The sequence below is a fragment of the Periophthalmus magnuspinnatus genome, chromosome 5 (genome assembly GCF_009829125.3).
Source record: "Periophthalmus magnuspinnatus isolate fPerMag1 chromosome 5, fPerMag1.2.pri, whole genome shotgun sequence".
NCBI classification, from domain to species: Eukaryota; Metazoa; Chordata; class Actinopteri; order Gobiiformes; family Gobiidae; genus Periophthalmus; species Periophthalmus magnuspinnatus.
Window position 1 is genome coordinate 10,340,779 of NC_047130.1, and position 15,836 is coordinate 10,356,614.

General features: G+C 39.0%; 1 protein-coding gene across 1 annotated transcript in view; it reads left to right on the plus strand.

Annotated features, from left to right (window-relative positions):
• The first annotated feature begins 1,400 nt into the window (after positions 1–1,400).
• Positions 1,401–15,836, plus strand: part of pmepa1 (prostate transmembrane protein, androgen induced 1) — a 36,810-nt gene continuing 22,374 nt past the window's right edge. Inside the window, exon 1 of the mRNA XM_033966878.2 lies at positions 1,401–1,892. Within this exon, the coding sequence (XP_033822769.1) occupies positions 1,796–1,892 (97 nt within the window). The 5' untranslated portion in view covers positions 1,401–1,795. The remainder of the gene's footprint in view (positions 1,893–15,836) is intronic.

Below are 15,836 nucleotides of genomic sequence, written 5' to 3' on the forward strand. Positions count from 1 at the left end.
AATAAACATGGAGTGCGCGGTAGCATGCTAGTTGTTGTTAGCTTTACCATCATGGCAAACTCCAGTATGGAGTTGTGAAAACTTATAAACTCATCACTGTGAATAATCAGGATGCTCAGAATGCTTAAGGTAAAAGAGGAATAACTTTGGACCACTACAAACTGTTTAAAATGAACACGTGCCGAACAGCACCTTTAAATTACTGTTATATGTTCATAAGATCAGCAGCTTTTGCATTCTAGTCTCTTTTTGCATTGTTTTCTGTACGGGGTTAGCTGTTATAGAGGAGACAATCAGGTAAAATTAGGCTGTGTTCACTCTTGCAAAATTGGGGCTAAACTGCATGAGACTAAACCAAGAACTAAACCTGGACAAGATTATCACATAACCAGAACTACATCTGTGCTGAACAAGTGTGAACATACTTTGATAGTCCTATGGCCAAATGGAGTTTGAATCCATAGACAAATGCACGTTCAATTTAGACCAGATATGGGCAACCTACGGTCTGGGGGCCACACATGGCCCTTTGGATTTATTATTATATATAAGTAAATATAAGTAAAGGTGAACTGTGTTCAATTTACATTTTCAGCAAGTTGTTGATCTTTTGGCACTTGATAAAACTGAATCTGATTTTTTTTTTCTGCTGTGTTTATTTAACTGAAATGTAATAAATTAATTATTAATTGAATTAATGCATTTGGAAAACTATTTATACAATGAGCCTTGCATATTGATGCTTTGCTACATGTTATAGGCCAAATCTCTAATGTAGCATATACATATATATATCCTGACCCTCTGTCAAATTTTAGAACCCATTGTGGCCTATGTGTCAAAAAGTTTGCCCACCTCTGACTTAGACCAAATTGTAGATCGTCAGATTTACATATTATAAACCCACATTGGCTATAGGCCTGCATATTCTATCCACAAGCTCAAACTTCTCTGCATCCAATCACAATCACTCTTAGTACTAAGGCTATTGCTCAAGAGCACAATGGCAGCATTGAGTATCACCTTATAATAGTGCCAACATAGCCAATAGACAACACGATTTCCTGTCTTTTAGGCTTTTATTATTATGCTATGTAGGATATGCACCAAAAGTCATTATCTTAAAGTCATGATGTTTCAAACACTATCATAATAAAACATCATCCACCGTATGAGCATCTCTGCAGCCACGACAGTCCTCTGACCAATTAGATTTATGCAAATTTTATTAAAATAAATAATTCCATTACGATATTTTGCATAATATGGTAATGGCGTGGGGGGTGAGAAGGTGAAAGAGGCGAACGAGACACAAAACATTGTCCCCTCCACCACCACCACCGCCAGCCGCAGCCGTGTGGAGAGACAGAGGGCGGAGGGAGGCTGGAGAACTCCCCAGAGACAGGCGCTGTGAGCGGGCAGACAGCGCAGACAGACGCCGGTCACTCACTCACACTTGAGCCGAACACAGCGAAGCCAGCCACCACGACGAGACGAATACTGCTCTAAACATGGCGTTAAAGCTATTCCACAGCTTTTAACCCGTTATTTAGGCTCTGTATCCTGACTTATTTTGGGAAAGGAAGAGGAGGAGAGACCCGGAGGAGGACGGCCGGGCGGTGCGAAGAGGGGTGGCCGAAAAGGGGAAGCGTCTAGCGGGGAGTTTGGTGGTGCGGATTGGGTCGCTCTCTCCTCCGCATTCCCACCGCGCTCTCCGCCTCCTCGACCCCCCAGAACAGACCCGTGTCGTAGATCTCTCACTTCGGGGAGTATTCATGTCTTTTAGGACGATTTGATGTTGAACTTGATGGGTGTTTTAAACGCCACGACCGCCAATGTCTCCTGTACGTGTAACTGCAAGCGCTATACTTCACTCCAGAGCATGGAAATCAGTAAGTCACTCTACGTTTCTTGACTTTTTGGAGGGCTTTCCTGTCACGTAACTAATGTTTCTTGTGTGCAACTGTGTCAGATGAACTTGAGGGCTGTTAAATTTGATATGAAACGCTGTGATCTTGCTTGTTTTTGTGCATTTTAACCACAACTGCACAGACAGAACTTCCAGGTGTATTTCGTGTAGTTAGCCCAAACAAAACTGCTTATTTAGCACTTGGATGACTTTTCATGCTCTTATATCGACTGTCAAAGAAGGATAAACACGGATATTAATGCAGATTTATCACGTTAATATGTCTTTAGACCTTAAATGTAGAATAACAAACTGAAATGAGCAATTATACTATTTTAAATCAATTATTAGCTTAACAGTTTTAATGCGATGATAGTTGTTGCTAACCCCTGACTCAAATCCATTATAATGGGCTAATAACTATTAGCTTAAGTGTGCTAATCACTTGATGTTGTTCATTGTGATTGGACTAGAGTAGCCACTTCAATTAAAAACTGCAAAATAGAGAGATATACACATGTTTTAACTGTATGTATTTATATTCATGTATTTATGGTCTCTTTAAGTTAATTATTAGCAACTTTAGCTAATATTTTACACTGCATTCATCCCTGACAGCTTCCAGTCACTATCAAGGGCTTGTTTTAACGGCTTTATTGCTCAAATTTAGGCGTTTTGCTTGCTTTTTTCTTGTAATTTATGGTGCTAAATATTTCCAAATTAGAAAATAAGAGGGACAGGAAAGTGTGTGGGTGAAAAATACAGGTAAAGTCGTGTTTGTTCGCGGTAAAGAGGGCAGCTCAAGTTTATCGCCGCTTCGTCATTCGGGCAAAAGCAAAGCCAGACGTCTGTCTAGTCTGCTGCTGCGGCGCGTGCGACTGTGCGCGTGATGCTCCTGCTCTCCTCTCTCTCCCCCTTTGTGTGTGCGCGTGCAGACCAGGACCAAACCAGGGCTAAAGCAGGACTAGACCAGGGGGATAGAACAAGAGCTGACCAGGACTGAAGAAGGACTAAAGCAAGACTGAACCTGGGCTAAATCAGGGCTAAACAAGGACTGAACCAAGACTGACCAGGAATAAACCAGGACTGAAGCAGGACTAAAGCAAGACTGAACCTGGGCTAAATCAGGGCTGAACAAGGACTGACCAGGAATAAATCAGGACTGAAGCAGGACTAAAGCAAGACTGAACCTGGGCTAAATCAGGGCTAAACAAGGACTGAACCAAGACTGACCAGGAATAAATCAGGACTGAAGCAGGACTAAAGCAAGACTGAACCTGGGCTAAATCAGGGCTAAACAAGGACTGAACCAAGACTGACCAGGAATAAATCAGGACTGAAGCAGGACTAAAGCAAGACTGAACCTAGGCTAAATCAGGGCTGAACAAGGACTGAAACAAGACTGACCAGGAATAAACCAGGACTGAAGCAGCACTAAAGCAAGACTGAACCTGGGCTAAATCAGGGCTGAACGAGGACTGTCCAGGAATAAATCAGGACTGAAGCAGGACTAAAGCAAGACAAAACTATACCATAACTGAACTAGGACTAAAACAGGACTGAACCAGGATTAAAAAGGACTGAACCAGGGGGACAGAACCAGCGCTAACCAGGACTGAAGAAGGACTAAAGCAAGACTGAACCCGGGCTAAGTCAGGGCTGAACAAGGACTGACCAGGAATAAACCAGGACTGAAGCAGGACTAACGCAAGACAGAACTAAACCATAACTGAACCAGGATTAAAAAGGACTGAACCAGGACCGAACCAGGTCTAAACAAGCACCAACCAGCACTACATGAGGACTACACCAAAACTGCACCCAGACTAAACTAGGATTAAATAACTAACCACATTATTTCAAAACCTAACCAGGACTAAACCTCATATAAACCAGTTATAAACCCAAACTAAAACAAGTATAAACTTGGACAACCAAACTGGCATTAAACAAGGACTTGAACTAGTGCAAACCAATCCAAAACATGAGTGTTCCTTAGCAACTCCAAAAGCAGTTTTCTGTAAAGTTTATGTATTTTAGTGCATTTGTGTCTATTGTTGGATATGTATCACATCGTGGGGACTATAATCTGTATACTCAGTTCAAGTGGACCTGCCTTCCTTTTGGAGGGTTAGGTTAGGGAAGTAGGATGTGTCTCCAGGAAATGCATGTAAGTCAATGCAATGTCCCTAAACAGCCTTAAAACCCAACATATGTGTATTTTACTATGTATGTGTGTGTGTGTGTGTGTGCATGACGCCATGCACGAGCCTAGCTGAGGTCACCCTTACCAGCTGGACTGACTCACACAATCGGAACTGTTTAGACTGGGGCCGCCAGCTTTGTTATTACAGCGCAGTAGTTACCCTGGCTTTCATCACATTAGGAGATATACAGCAACGGCAACAGGACAAGCAGGCCACTCAAATGTCTTTTAGTCATGTCTCTTTACCTTTTACTCACCTAAATGATTATAGGGTTGAGTGACTGTGAAGGTGGTCTGAACAAAAGGGTATTGTACCTCCTGGGAACGGTTTTACCATAGAAACATAACAGTGCAAAATGTGAGGATATTTTGAAATAGAATGTTTTTTTTTAGCTAAGGTATTTGGCGACTTGTTTTCTTACAAAGATTACTTGCAGATGATAGTTGGTGTGTGTGCTTATAAGGATTTGGTATCTTGTGTTGCAACAACTAATCAGATTAAGTAATTATTGAGATGACAACTTATTTAGTCACATAATCTTTATCTGGAACACGTACTGAGAAAAGTGGTTTTATGTACCAAGATAAAGCAATTATGTCACAATTTGACATTAATTAAATTTTTACTCTTACAAATGTGAGAAATGGAACTAGTTCATTTTAAACAGTTTGCAGTGGTCCAAAGTTACTCCTCATTGGCTTTGACAACTGGTATGAGTTTATTGTGTTATCTGTATTTGTTTAACTTGAATAAATTAGGTATTAATTTAATTAATGCATTTGGAAAACAATTTGTACAATGAGCCTTGCATATTCATGTACAATTTGACAGAGGGGCCAGGCCAGGATATATATATATATATATATATATATATATATATATATATATATATATAAGTTTGCCCACCCCTGTCTATATTCATGTGACCAACAAGTCAATAATGCACCACTTCTCTGAGAGGCTTTAAAACGACTCTGTAGTCCCTAAAGAACTTTGCTGTCAAGATCGGCAGTCCCAGGCAAAATAATACAACCCGGATGGCAATAGCAGCACCCACGGCAACTTCCGGAATAAAGTGGATAAGAGCTTTTCACAACTTTCAGAGGCCAGAGTTTTGCCAACATAGTAAAGCTAACGACAGCTAGCATGCTATGGCACACTTCCTGATTCTCACACAAGAATACAATATGTACAATATGCAATTATGCTTTGCAAATACAAGGGAATCAGGTACAATCCACTTAAGCTCAATGCTATATTTTTTTATTCTAACTGTAGCTACAGTTGGAACAAGACTGCCAGTTGGCTCCTTGGAACAAGACTGCCAGTTGGCTCCATTGACTCTTCAGGCTACCAATTGCTCAAACACACGTAATATTCAAAGGCAAGATGACTGAAGTGTCTTGCCTGAAGACACAAGGTCTGTGCCGATCCACCAACATGCACTCTCACCACTGTGCCACTACCACCCAAAAACTTGATTAAAATCAGAACTAAGCTAAGATTACATGACCATGACTTACATAACTTAGAGTAAAAGTGTAAACCAAACCATGGAGACTTGACAACCACATTAGTCAATTCTAACAGCTACAATGTTCACAGGTTGTTATTCAGCGTTATTGAAAGTGTGCTTGTCCATAGCTGACCGCACAGAGCAGTCGGGACAGCTTAAGTGTGGTCTGTCTGATGTGGGTCAATAAAACTCCAGTTGATTTTATTAAAGGCTTCGATTGGTCTCGGAGGTGTTTAATGTGTCTGCGGTTTGAAAGAGCCGAGTGTCTTCACCACAAAACTGGAACTGAAAGATAAACAATATATGATACATAACACTTGTATAGCGCTTTACATGATACTCAAAGATGCTTCAGGAATGCTTTGAGATTATATGAGCTGTGAACCTGGAATGTTTTGTTTTGACTTCATGCTATAGGGCTTCACCATGTAACACAAAAGTATCGATATCGACCTTTTAGCTAACACATTCATCATTTTTGCAACAAACAAAATATCGGAATAACACCAAAGTTCTCGATCTGACATAAATGAGTTGCTTTTGTTTGGAATTTGCTTTTTATAAGGAAAACGTATGTAGCACTTTTCCACCTTCAAGGCACTCAAAACACTTTACATTAAGGAACCACTCATTCACTCACTCATTCAAACACCAGTGTACACAGACACCGGGTAGTGTGTCTTGCAAAAGGGAACAATGACACAATTACTTAAATTATTGTGTCAAAAATAAATTTATATTACAGATATATTGTATAAGCAGCTATTGAGGTCAAAATGTGTCCACTGCGTGCTGTCTGGATCCAATGATCAGGAAGTGCGTCTTTGCCTGCTAGTTGTTGTTAGCTTAACTACGACTAAAGCTCTTCTCTGAAAGTTATGAAAAGCGCTTGTAAACTCATTAGGATGCTCAGACTGCATAAGTGAGGAATACTTTTGGACCACTTCAACTCGTTTTCAAATTTTTAAGAGCAGGTACAGAGCCTGACAAGTGCTCAAAAGTCAATTCAACAAGTCCTGTTATTTAATCTGGTCTGATTCTTGTAAACTTCAAAGTGTCCATTGTATTTCCCGTGACTCATGTGTCTGTGGTCAGGGTCAGCCCACCTGCTCTCCTCCTCTTCCTCCTGATCCCAATCCCTCTGGTTTGAGTTTGGAGAGTGCAGACTTTGACTCACCCCTCTGTGTCTGTGGAGATAATAGCAGGGTTCACATCTGTGCAGCATGTGCACATGGGTCACATGACTTCAGCTTGACTCACTATTGGTTACTGTTACATGTACAGTGTGAGGACAAGGGCTTTTATACTGTATATTGTAGGGCTGTAGTCAACTAAGGAAATTCTTGGTTGACTAAAGACATGTCCTAGCGATTGGTTGGTGGACTAAAATGGGGCGTGGCAACAGCTCGCAAAACTATTACATATCTCTATGTATCTGACCCAAACAGCACTCACAAGGTGACACCTGTTCCTGAGTTCATGAAAAACTTGCGAATGATGACTTTTACCGGCCCTTTTACATATAAATACCAAATTTTCAGGTAACTCACTAACTAGTTTCTCCTTTCTATTGTTGTCACATATAAATCCTCATCTAAATAACATGATTAGTTAACTGATCGGCTGATTAATCGAATAAACGACTAAAGATCTACACCCTAATGGACCATAGGAATGTTAGAGTAAGTTATCATTGATGTTACATAGGATTATTTGAGTATACATTTTTACAGCAACAATATACCAAATGTAATCAGTGAAAGGACATTTTTCATTCAGGTACATGACCCACTGGCTCTTAAGTTCAATGCCTTAACCACTTGGCCATCCTGATGCTCTATTGACTAGTATGACAATAGACTGAATACTAATATCAGAATAAGCAGCAATGTAAGTTCATGGGAACAAAAAAGTTTTATTGACCAAGTTAAAACTAGAGATGCACTAACCCAGCTTTTCCAGTTCCAATACCAATATTCAAACAATGTTAATTAATACCAGTGCAGGGACTTGTATATTCCCCTCAACACACTATGAACTTATTACAGAATGGATCAAATTCTGTTATGTAACTGTTACTTATATTACTACTGAACAGCTTTGTACGACGAACAGTTTAAACATGAGAGGTTCTGGGCCAATATCAGCTTGTAAAGTCTAATTACATCCAATTAAAGACCCAAACAGGATATCTGCTGAACCAGTATGGTGTAAGATGGTTTAAAAGCAACCAAAAGTTTTATTGACTAAGTTAAAACCTCACATAACCCACACAGTACATCTCCCATTGGATCATAAGTACCTAATCTGCCACCTCATTCCAGATAGGAAGGGATCATGGGCGCGCTCCTGGCTCCATCGACTCTGGCTCCAATTCACTTTACATTAGAAAACTGTCGCCCCTCTACCTGTGTAACTGCTGCTGTCAGGCTCGTGATTTTGGTCATGAAATGTTCGTATTAACCCGCTCTACATGATCCTGGAAGTTTTATTTCACTATTGTGTCCATAGGTTTGATTGACAGCATTGCTAAGCGTCAGCCCCCTGCCAAACCAGTGATGCGGGTGGGAACGAGCGTTATCTTCAACAGCCTGCTCCAGATTGGCTTTTTGGTTGCTATGATAGTCATGGTCGGAATTCCTAATATGGCTCCAAATTAACCCGTAAAACGTCTAGCCTCGATGAGCTTCATTTGACTGGAGTTGAACGCTATGAGTGACGTCACACTCACTTAGTCCACTTCTTTATACAGTCTATGGCTGGTACAGAGACATGCTTTGTAGTATTGCTTCGACTGTGTCACGTAAGTATTCACCATTAACAGTTAATGTAGAGTTATAATTCACTCGGTCAAGCTTGGCTTTGGATGTGGGTGCATTTGTCACCATCATGAGTGAGTCTGTCATATGACCGCCCAACCCTCTTCCTGTCTGCTGGCTCACATGTTTTTGTTCCAAATCATTTTACATTGTCAGCTCTGCTCGGACCTGCATGACCAAAACAACTGGAGATTAGTCTGGGCCCTCCTTATCTCCAGTGAAGACTAAACATGACAGTTACACCGGCCTGCCTCAAGTTTGTCTGACCTCATATTCAAATTTAGGTCATGATTCCTACTGGTTACGTACTGAAATTGTATATTTATTTTAGAGACAATTCAGAATAGGTTATTGAAATGTAAATTAAGGTTGTCAAAAATAGTGAATACCCAGAAAGAAATACATTCTAAAACTATATGTAGTTTTGATCTGTATCCAAACTGGCATTATATATGAAAAAAAAATTAAAATCTAAATGTTTCTGTTAGTATCAAGTTTTAGTATTGTAACATTAAAAGGGAAAGATCTAAAGTTATCAGTTTCATATTAATCATTGCATAATTCAGACAGAAGGTTCATTTAGAAGTTAGTTTCTTAACCGCTGTGCCATCACATCACCTTATTGCTGATGTAGTTGGAATGCATGATCAAATATTAATCACAACTATGTCATTTTTATAACTTGCCTTGCTAATGTCCCCTTACCCACTCACTGACTGCACACACAAGCTATCACTTCCTATTTTACTAAAACAGTTGCAATTCCCCAAATGCAGCATGGAATGAGAAGTGCAGAGTCATTGAGCCCATTGGTGTTTTTTTTTTGTTTTTTTCTTCTTTTTTTTTCAGTCAGACAGCACCGAGGGGAGCAGCAGACAGCGTTTACATAACCAGTCTAGAACCAGGGCCAGACAAGACAAGACCGCTCCAATTCATGTGATTCACGGAGAGACAGAGACACAATCAATGACGTCTGCAGCTCCCTTCACTGCGAGAGGCATGGGGCCGCTTTTGGATGTCGATATTTAGGAATGTCTGAGGCAGGCTGTAAGAATAATTGCAATTGAAATTAAATTGTAACTTTGAATGGCGTATGCGGAGGTATATATTTGCTAGGGTGACATAATGTTTTTATTTTTGGTTCACAAATACGTCTGTTGATTCCATATGAGGAAGTCTATCAAGTATTTACCAAGAGTGGGGTTTTTAACTAGGGCTGGGCAGGGCTGTTTTATTAAAGGTGTGCTGTGTATGTTCACCATCTGATCTCCATGGATATGTATTTGGTTTGTCTGGAAAGTTGCACAGTCTGGCATTGAACATATTTAGCTCCATGGCAAAAGAGCAGCTGACACCACCAAGCCAAATTACAGGTTGGATCTGTGGAGAGGCACAGATCCATAAATGCAAAATTTATGGATAAATGCAAAAATAGACATGCTTAATGCCATATTGTGAAATTCTTAGATTATTTTCCACAACTTATATAATTAAAATGTACTGCATAGTCATCCACAATTTGTTTTACTATAAACTGAATAAGAGAGCAGTGTAGTCACATTCTGTGCAGTACCCTCTAAATACACTTAATGTATATTCTTTAGGCAGCGGGTTGGTCCAAACCAAATATCAACCTCTTCTGGACATTTAAGACAAAAAAGTGCAGTTATCGGCCCAATATATCGACTTACATTAATCTGTGGTGCAGTAGAATTAGTTCAGTTATTCAGATACATTCTGAACAAGTCTGCAAGTTTTCTCTTCCCAATTAACAGTACACAGTTTTCGCCAATTTTGTACCTTGTTTGTTACTTCCACCCCATTTTCCCATAGACATTCTCCTGCAGTCTGCTTAACTTTCAAAGCTTGATTCTGAAGTGTTAAAGAAGTGGAATCAATAGCCTCTCTCAACATAATAGTCAGCAACTAATCCCGTACCAGGCAAGCAATAATTTTTCTCTTTATGTTGCCCTTTTATTCACTTTCAAGGTAAATACTTTGATTGCGCTGTCAGTGATTTACATGGGATTAGTATATTGTCTTTGCTACAAGTCCGGTTCCCATCTTTCTAAATGCGTCCTTGTTTCTTCGCTCAGCTGTTCATTGTGTAGCATCTAGACTCCCATGACGTTTTCCTCTATAATGCATATATGTTAATGCCTCTATGTAAATGAAAGCACTGAGAGGTCAAGGTCTTGTTTTCTCGTGCCATCTCTCTGCATGTCATCTGCATACGTACCACCGTTTAGCCACGTCCCACTCTAGCACATTGCCCCATTAATTAGTCTGGAGTGTCTCGCAGAGTGCATAAATCCATACTAAAAGCTATAAATAAGGCCAATGACTGTCTGCGTCGCGGATCTGAACAACCCCATGTAGTGTTTTCCGTGTTGTTTTCCAGCAATTAGCCCAAGCTGGGTCTCTCCAGGCTAAACGTGGGGATTGTAATGGTTTTAAATGGCAGCGTCGTGGTTGCTTGGTTAATTAGTCTGGGCCAAACTGTGATTGTCTAGACCTCTAAGTGAGGGGCATTCACATCTGAAGAAGACACTGTCTGGATGCAGTAAACAGCATGTAAAAACTGTCAGGGCAAAATGATATGTTGGTTATGCTATGGGTGGAAGGAATTGTGGTATAGTCTATGCTTGTGCCATATTTCATGTTCCCTCACATTTTCACGAAGATTTCATACAGTACAGTAATGTGATACAAGCAATGGGAGCAAAAAGCTTATTTTTGCTTAAATTGCACCTCTTTGCCCCTATTGGTTAGTTGACAAAGAATTATAATAGTAAAGATGTGTACTTGGTGGTAGTGCTGTCACAATACTAAAATTTCAAATTCTATTTCGATATTTGATTAGATTTGATTATACTGATTCCAATACTGCAATGATAAGAAAAACACTCTTTGTTTGGATGATAGAATGTAATTTTCAACATTAAATTATCGCACTTTCTTTTATATAACCATGTGGTTTCATATCTTTGTAATCCCTCAGTCATCCATATAGGTTCCTTAGTGATCCATGTGCATATACTAGTTTGGAAAGGTTCATTTCTGCCTTGTGAATGTGACTTTTTTTAGTATCGATACTTGCTCAAATGTGTATCTAGGTTCGATACTAGTTTTAGTATCGATTAGTATCTGTTTTTTGAAACTTCTGATAAACCTAACACTAATACATTTGGGTGTTTTAGTCAACTCAACTGCCACTGCAATGTTTAGCCAGTTGGACTAATGGACGAATATTACAATATTAGCATATTAGCATATGCAAGTGCACCTGCGTATGACTGAATACATAAGTAAACAGTGCTATTAATATTCACATGTTGTCATGCAAATGGAGCTAATGGAGGGTGTTTGCATACGGACACAGACCATGCATCTGCGACATAGCCCCTCTGCAGTCTACAGGTCAGAGGTGAGAGGTCAGGGGTTGGAGCTGGAGCTGAGGGGGTGGGGCTAGAGATCAGAGAAAGAAAGAATACATGGGGGTTTGTGTTTTTGTTTTGGTTTGGGACAAAAATATATATATATAAATAGAATCTAGAAATAGAATATATACTTTTATTCTAGTTCTAGAAGTCAGTGTCATAATATGAAATCAAAATAAGATTGGAAAATATAGACAATAATAAATCATGAGAAATTGAAATGGAAAACTTTACAATGCTTGATTAGTGATTAACAATAACTAACATTGGAATTTCAGTTATTAGTACAACTACTTCTATCTCTTGCTCTGTAGTACTTCTGCTACTTGATTTAGATCTACATAGTTTCTGTCAAGAGTACTATCACTACTACTTTACTACATCTTACTTTAACTTCCACTGCAACAATTATCATGGACTACATTTATTAGCATTTGTGTCTGATTTGGTTTTGAACAAAGAACCTTGCAATTCCTGCTTAGGCTATGTATACAACATGACCCAGAATGCTTTGCGACTGTCACTCAGCTGGTGTAGTTTGGGTCAGGTCTAGACTCGGCCCCTCCCCCCCAGACATAGCCGTGACCGTGGGTTTGACCTCTGCACATTAGACATATATGTGTGTCTCTCTGGTTCACAGGAAACAGCTGTGACCAGAGAATTAGCATGAGCAAATTCAATCTTAGCCTTACATATATGTGAACAAATAAACCAGCGCTAGCACCTCAACACCAACCCAGACGGAGAGAGCTGGCAGCGTGTCTAGACCAAAGCATGGGCTGGAAATGTGTCTTGAAATAAATTATGTTTATGCTACACAAAAAAACTAAAATATAGAGGTGTTATAGGGCAGTCTTGATGGTGATCCCATGTCTTCAAAGCTCTGTCAAGCATTTAATTAAAATCTCTAACTGGACTTTATTTATTTATTTATTTTTAAATATTGCTAGTTGAAATACGTGTGGTCAATTCAATACAAACATTAAGCATTAAGCACCTTTGAATTTCATATACCATTATACAGTAGTTATTGCTCAGTTGGAAAAGATTGTTAAAGCTTTATTTTACCTGTGTGCAACTGAGGTTCAGAATATTTTGTAGAGGAGTCCTGGTTTCATTGTTCATGCTTTAGTGGTGGGTAGCGAGAACCAATTCAGGCAAGGAGAGAACATGCAAACTCCACAAAATTTCAAACCACTCTACCACAGTGTCAAACTAGATTTCAGTACTAAGCAGACTAGACTAGACTTGATACTCAATACCAATTCCGTAACACAATGTTAATAAAATAGACTTTTTTTTAGAGAAAAGAAGGTGATTTTCAACATTACATATAAAAGATGTAATCCATAATAATTTCATAGTGGTCCATGTGCATAATCTGTAGTCTTATACTTGTTTTAATACAGCTCAACATCATTGTAAAGTTATCCAGGAAAGGTTCATTTTTGCCCTGTAAATGTGACTTTTTTAGTATCGATGCCTGCTACTTTTCATACGATAATGCTAGTATTGATTAATATCTGATTTTTGATACTGTTGTCAACCCTAATACTGACCAAGTAAATAAAACTAAACAGAGCCACTTCAGAGCTATCAAATACAAATTATTGTTCTGAATTCAGATGTTTTTTGGCTGTTTATAATAGCATGGATATTGTCTTGCATTTTTCCCACAACATCTAAAAATGAAGCCATTTGCGTTTCCTTATTTGGTCCGTCCTAGGTTACAACTTCTTCCTTTCTGCATGTCTGTATCAGTAATTTTTAGAGCAAACAGAGCTGATTCCTGACTGGAGTTCAACGGGTCGAATGCAGCAGTCCTCCTTGCTGAAATGCAGGAATGCGCAGTAAGATGCCCAGACGCTCGCTAATGTTCCAGGTATTCCACATGTTTTCCTCGGAACCACACGTCCTGCGGTTCAAACAAGTGTCTGAACTCACCGTGAACTTTACCAACGTTTTTTAACAAATAAGTATGTTTTGGGACTGCTACTACATTAACTACTATACAATAATAATACTGCTAACTAATATAGGAATCCAACTACTACTATTCAAATTTAGATACTTTGATTATTTTAATACTGCTACTACTTTTTTCAGTTTTTAAAAGTAATTTTATATATTTCTTTACTGCTAATTGAACAATTATTACAAGCACTATAAGAATTCTACTACTACCACCACTGTGGCTAGTACTTTTACCGCTATCGCCCCTATAGCTATGATTTTTACTATGACTAATACTAATTCCTTAAGACTACATCTAATGTCATGACTACTGCTACAACTGTTACTACTAGTAGTTGGAAGCTGTAGTGGCAGTAGTAGTGGTGGAAGTGACCAAAATATTGATAGTAGCCAAATAGTCCAACATATTATCAGAAGTAGTAATGGTAGTAGTCTATACATGCTGTCATTGCTGATAGTAGCAATGTAATCCATAATGTCATGATTTGCATTTGAGGAAAAACTTCCTAAAAGTATAATATGCAAAGATAGTTCATAAATCAGTCAGAAGGCACTTGCTCTAAAGATTATATAATTATTTTGCCAAGGGGAGCAACGGTTTCATTCAAATCTTAAACTGTTTTTCTTTCATTTGGTCCCAGACAGTAACAAAAATACAGACATTATATAATTAGAAGCAAATGGCACAGTATTATGTAATTTAGAAGTCTGGTTCAACCCAAATCTCATTTAACCTCTTGTGTGCATGTCCTCCCTGCGTTACTGTGGCAGAGTGGTCCCGTCTCCTGCCTCTTATTGAGGAGGTTGTGGGTTAGACTCCTGATCTCTCTGAGTAGAGTGTGCATGTCCTCCCTTTGTTACTATGGCAGAGTGGTTATCCTGTCTCTTCCTCTTATTCAGGAGGTTGTGGGTTAGACTCCTGATCTCTCTGAGTGGAGTGGCAGAATTGTTAGCTTGTCATCGAGATATTGAGAGAGGAAAGAGCAGTTGGTGGTTGTGTTACTCTTTGTGGGTTTAGCCTGTTCTTCAATTTGCAATACAATATCTGATAGCATAAAACAGGTAAGCTTTTTTTATAAACCAAAATGATTTATAAACCACATTAAACATCCTTCATTGGAAACCTATGAAAGCGTCCCCCTAAATCACTGACACTGGCATTAGCTGGTATTAGCAGAATTTCGCCCATCCCTTCATGAGTACAACATTTTAATAACCTTTCCGACTCCATTTTACTATTCTACTCTCAAAGTGGATAGCTTTCTTAATAAGGGAAACTCCACAATGAAAAAATGAAAGAAAAATTGCAGGGGAAACACTGATTTCTGTTTAAATCAAAGTTAAACATCCCCATTGGAAACCTCTTTTTTCTGTATTGACTATAGTAATTCTTAACGAAAATGGTTTTGCTATTGTAACTAATTTTACCGTAGCATTCTATGTAACTTTTATGCATTAAACTTAAACTTAATTGTTCCAGAATACATTGAAAAACCTGCATTATTACTGTCTGCGTAATCCCTCAGTCGTCCAGGTATGATCCATAACCGCTACCAGCTTAAGGTTTAACGCCATACTGTGGAATATTCCCTGTAAAGCAATAATATTTCCAATGGCTAACCATCCACCAGAAAGGTTACGTAGTACTCCTTTAAAATCAACATTGTTTTCATGACGTAACCAGACAGAGCTGAACACGTCTCCATTTGAAGTATGTGGAGTGTCCAAAATACATTGTGTCTGATAAGTGCGTCTCAAGGCCAAATCAAGGCCTTATCTCACACCAGTCTGTGCACACGGCAACAGACCATAACAAATATAGAAACGAGAATCTCACTGTCTATTTTGGTTAAGGAAAAAGAACTGATAAAGTCAAACTACATCCAAAACAATAATGGTTGACTGTGTTTTGACTATTTATTAGCGTCAATTTAGGCATGAAGCTTTTCAGGTTTAGTGTTTCTGTGTTAA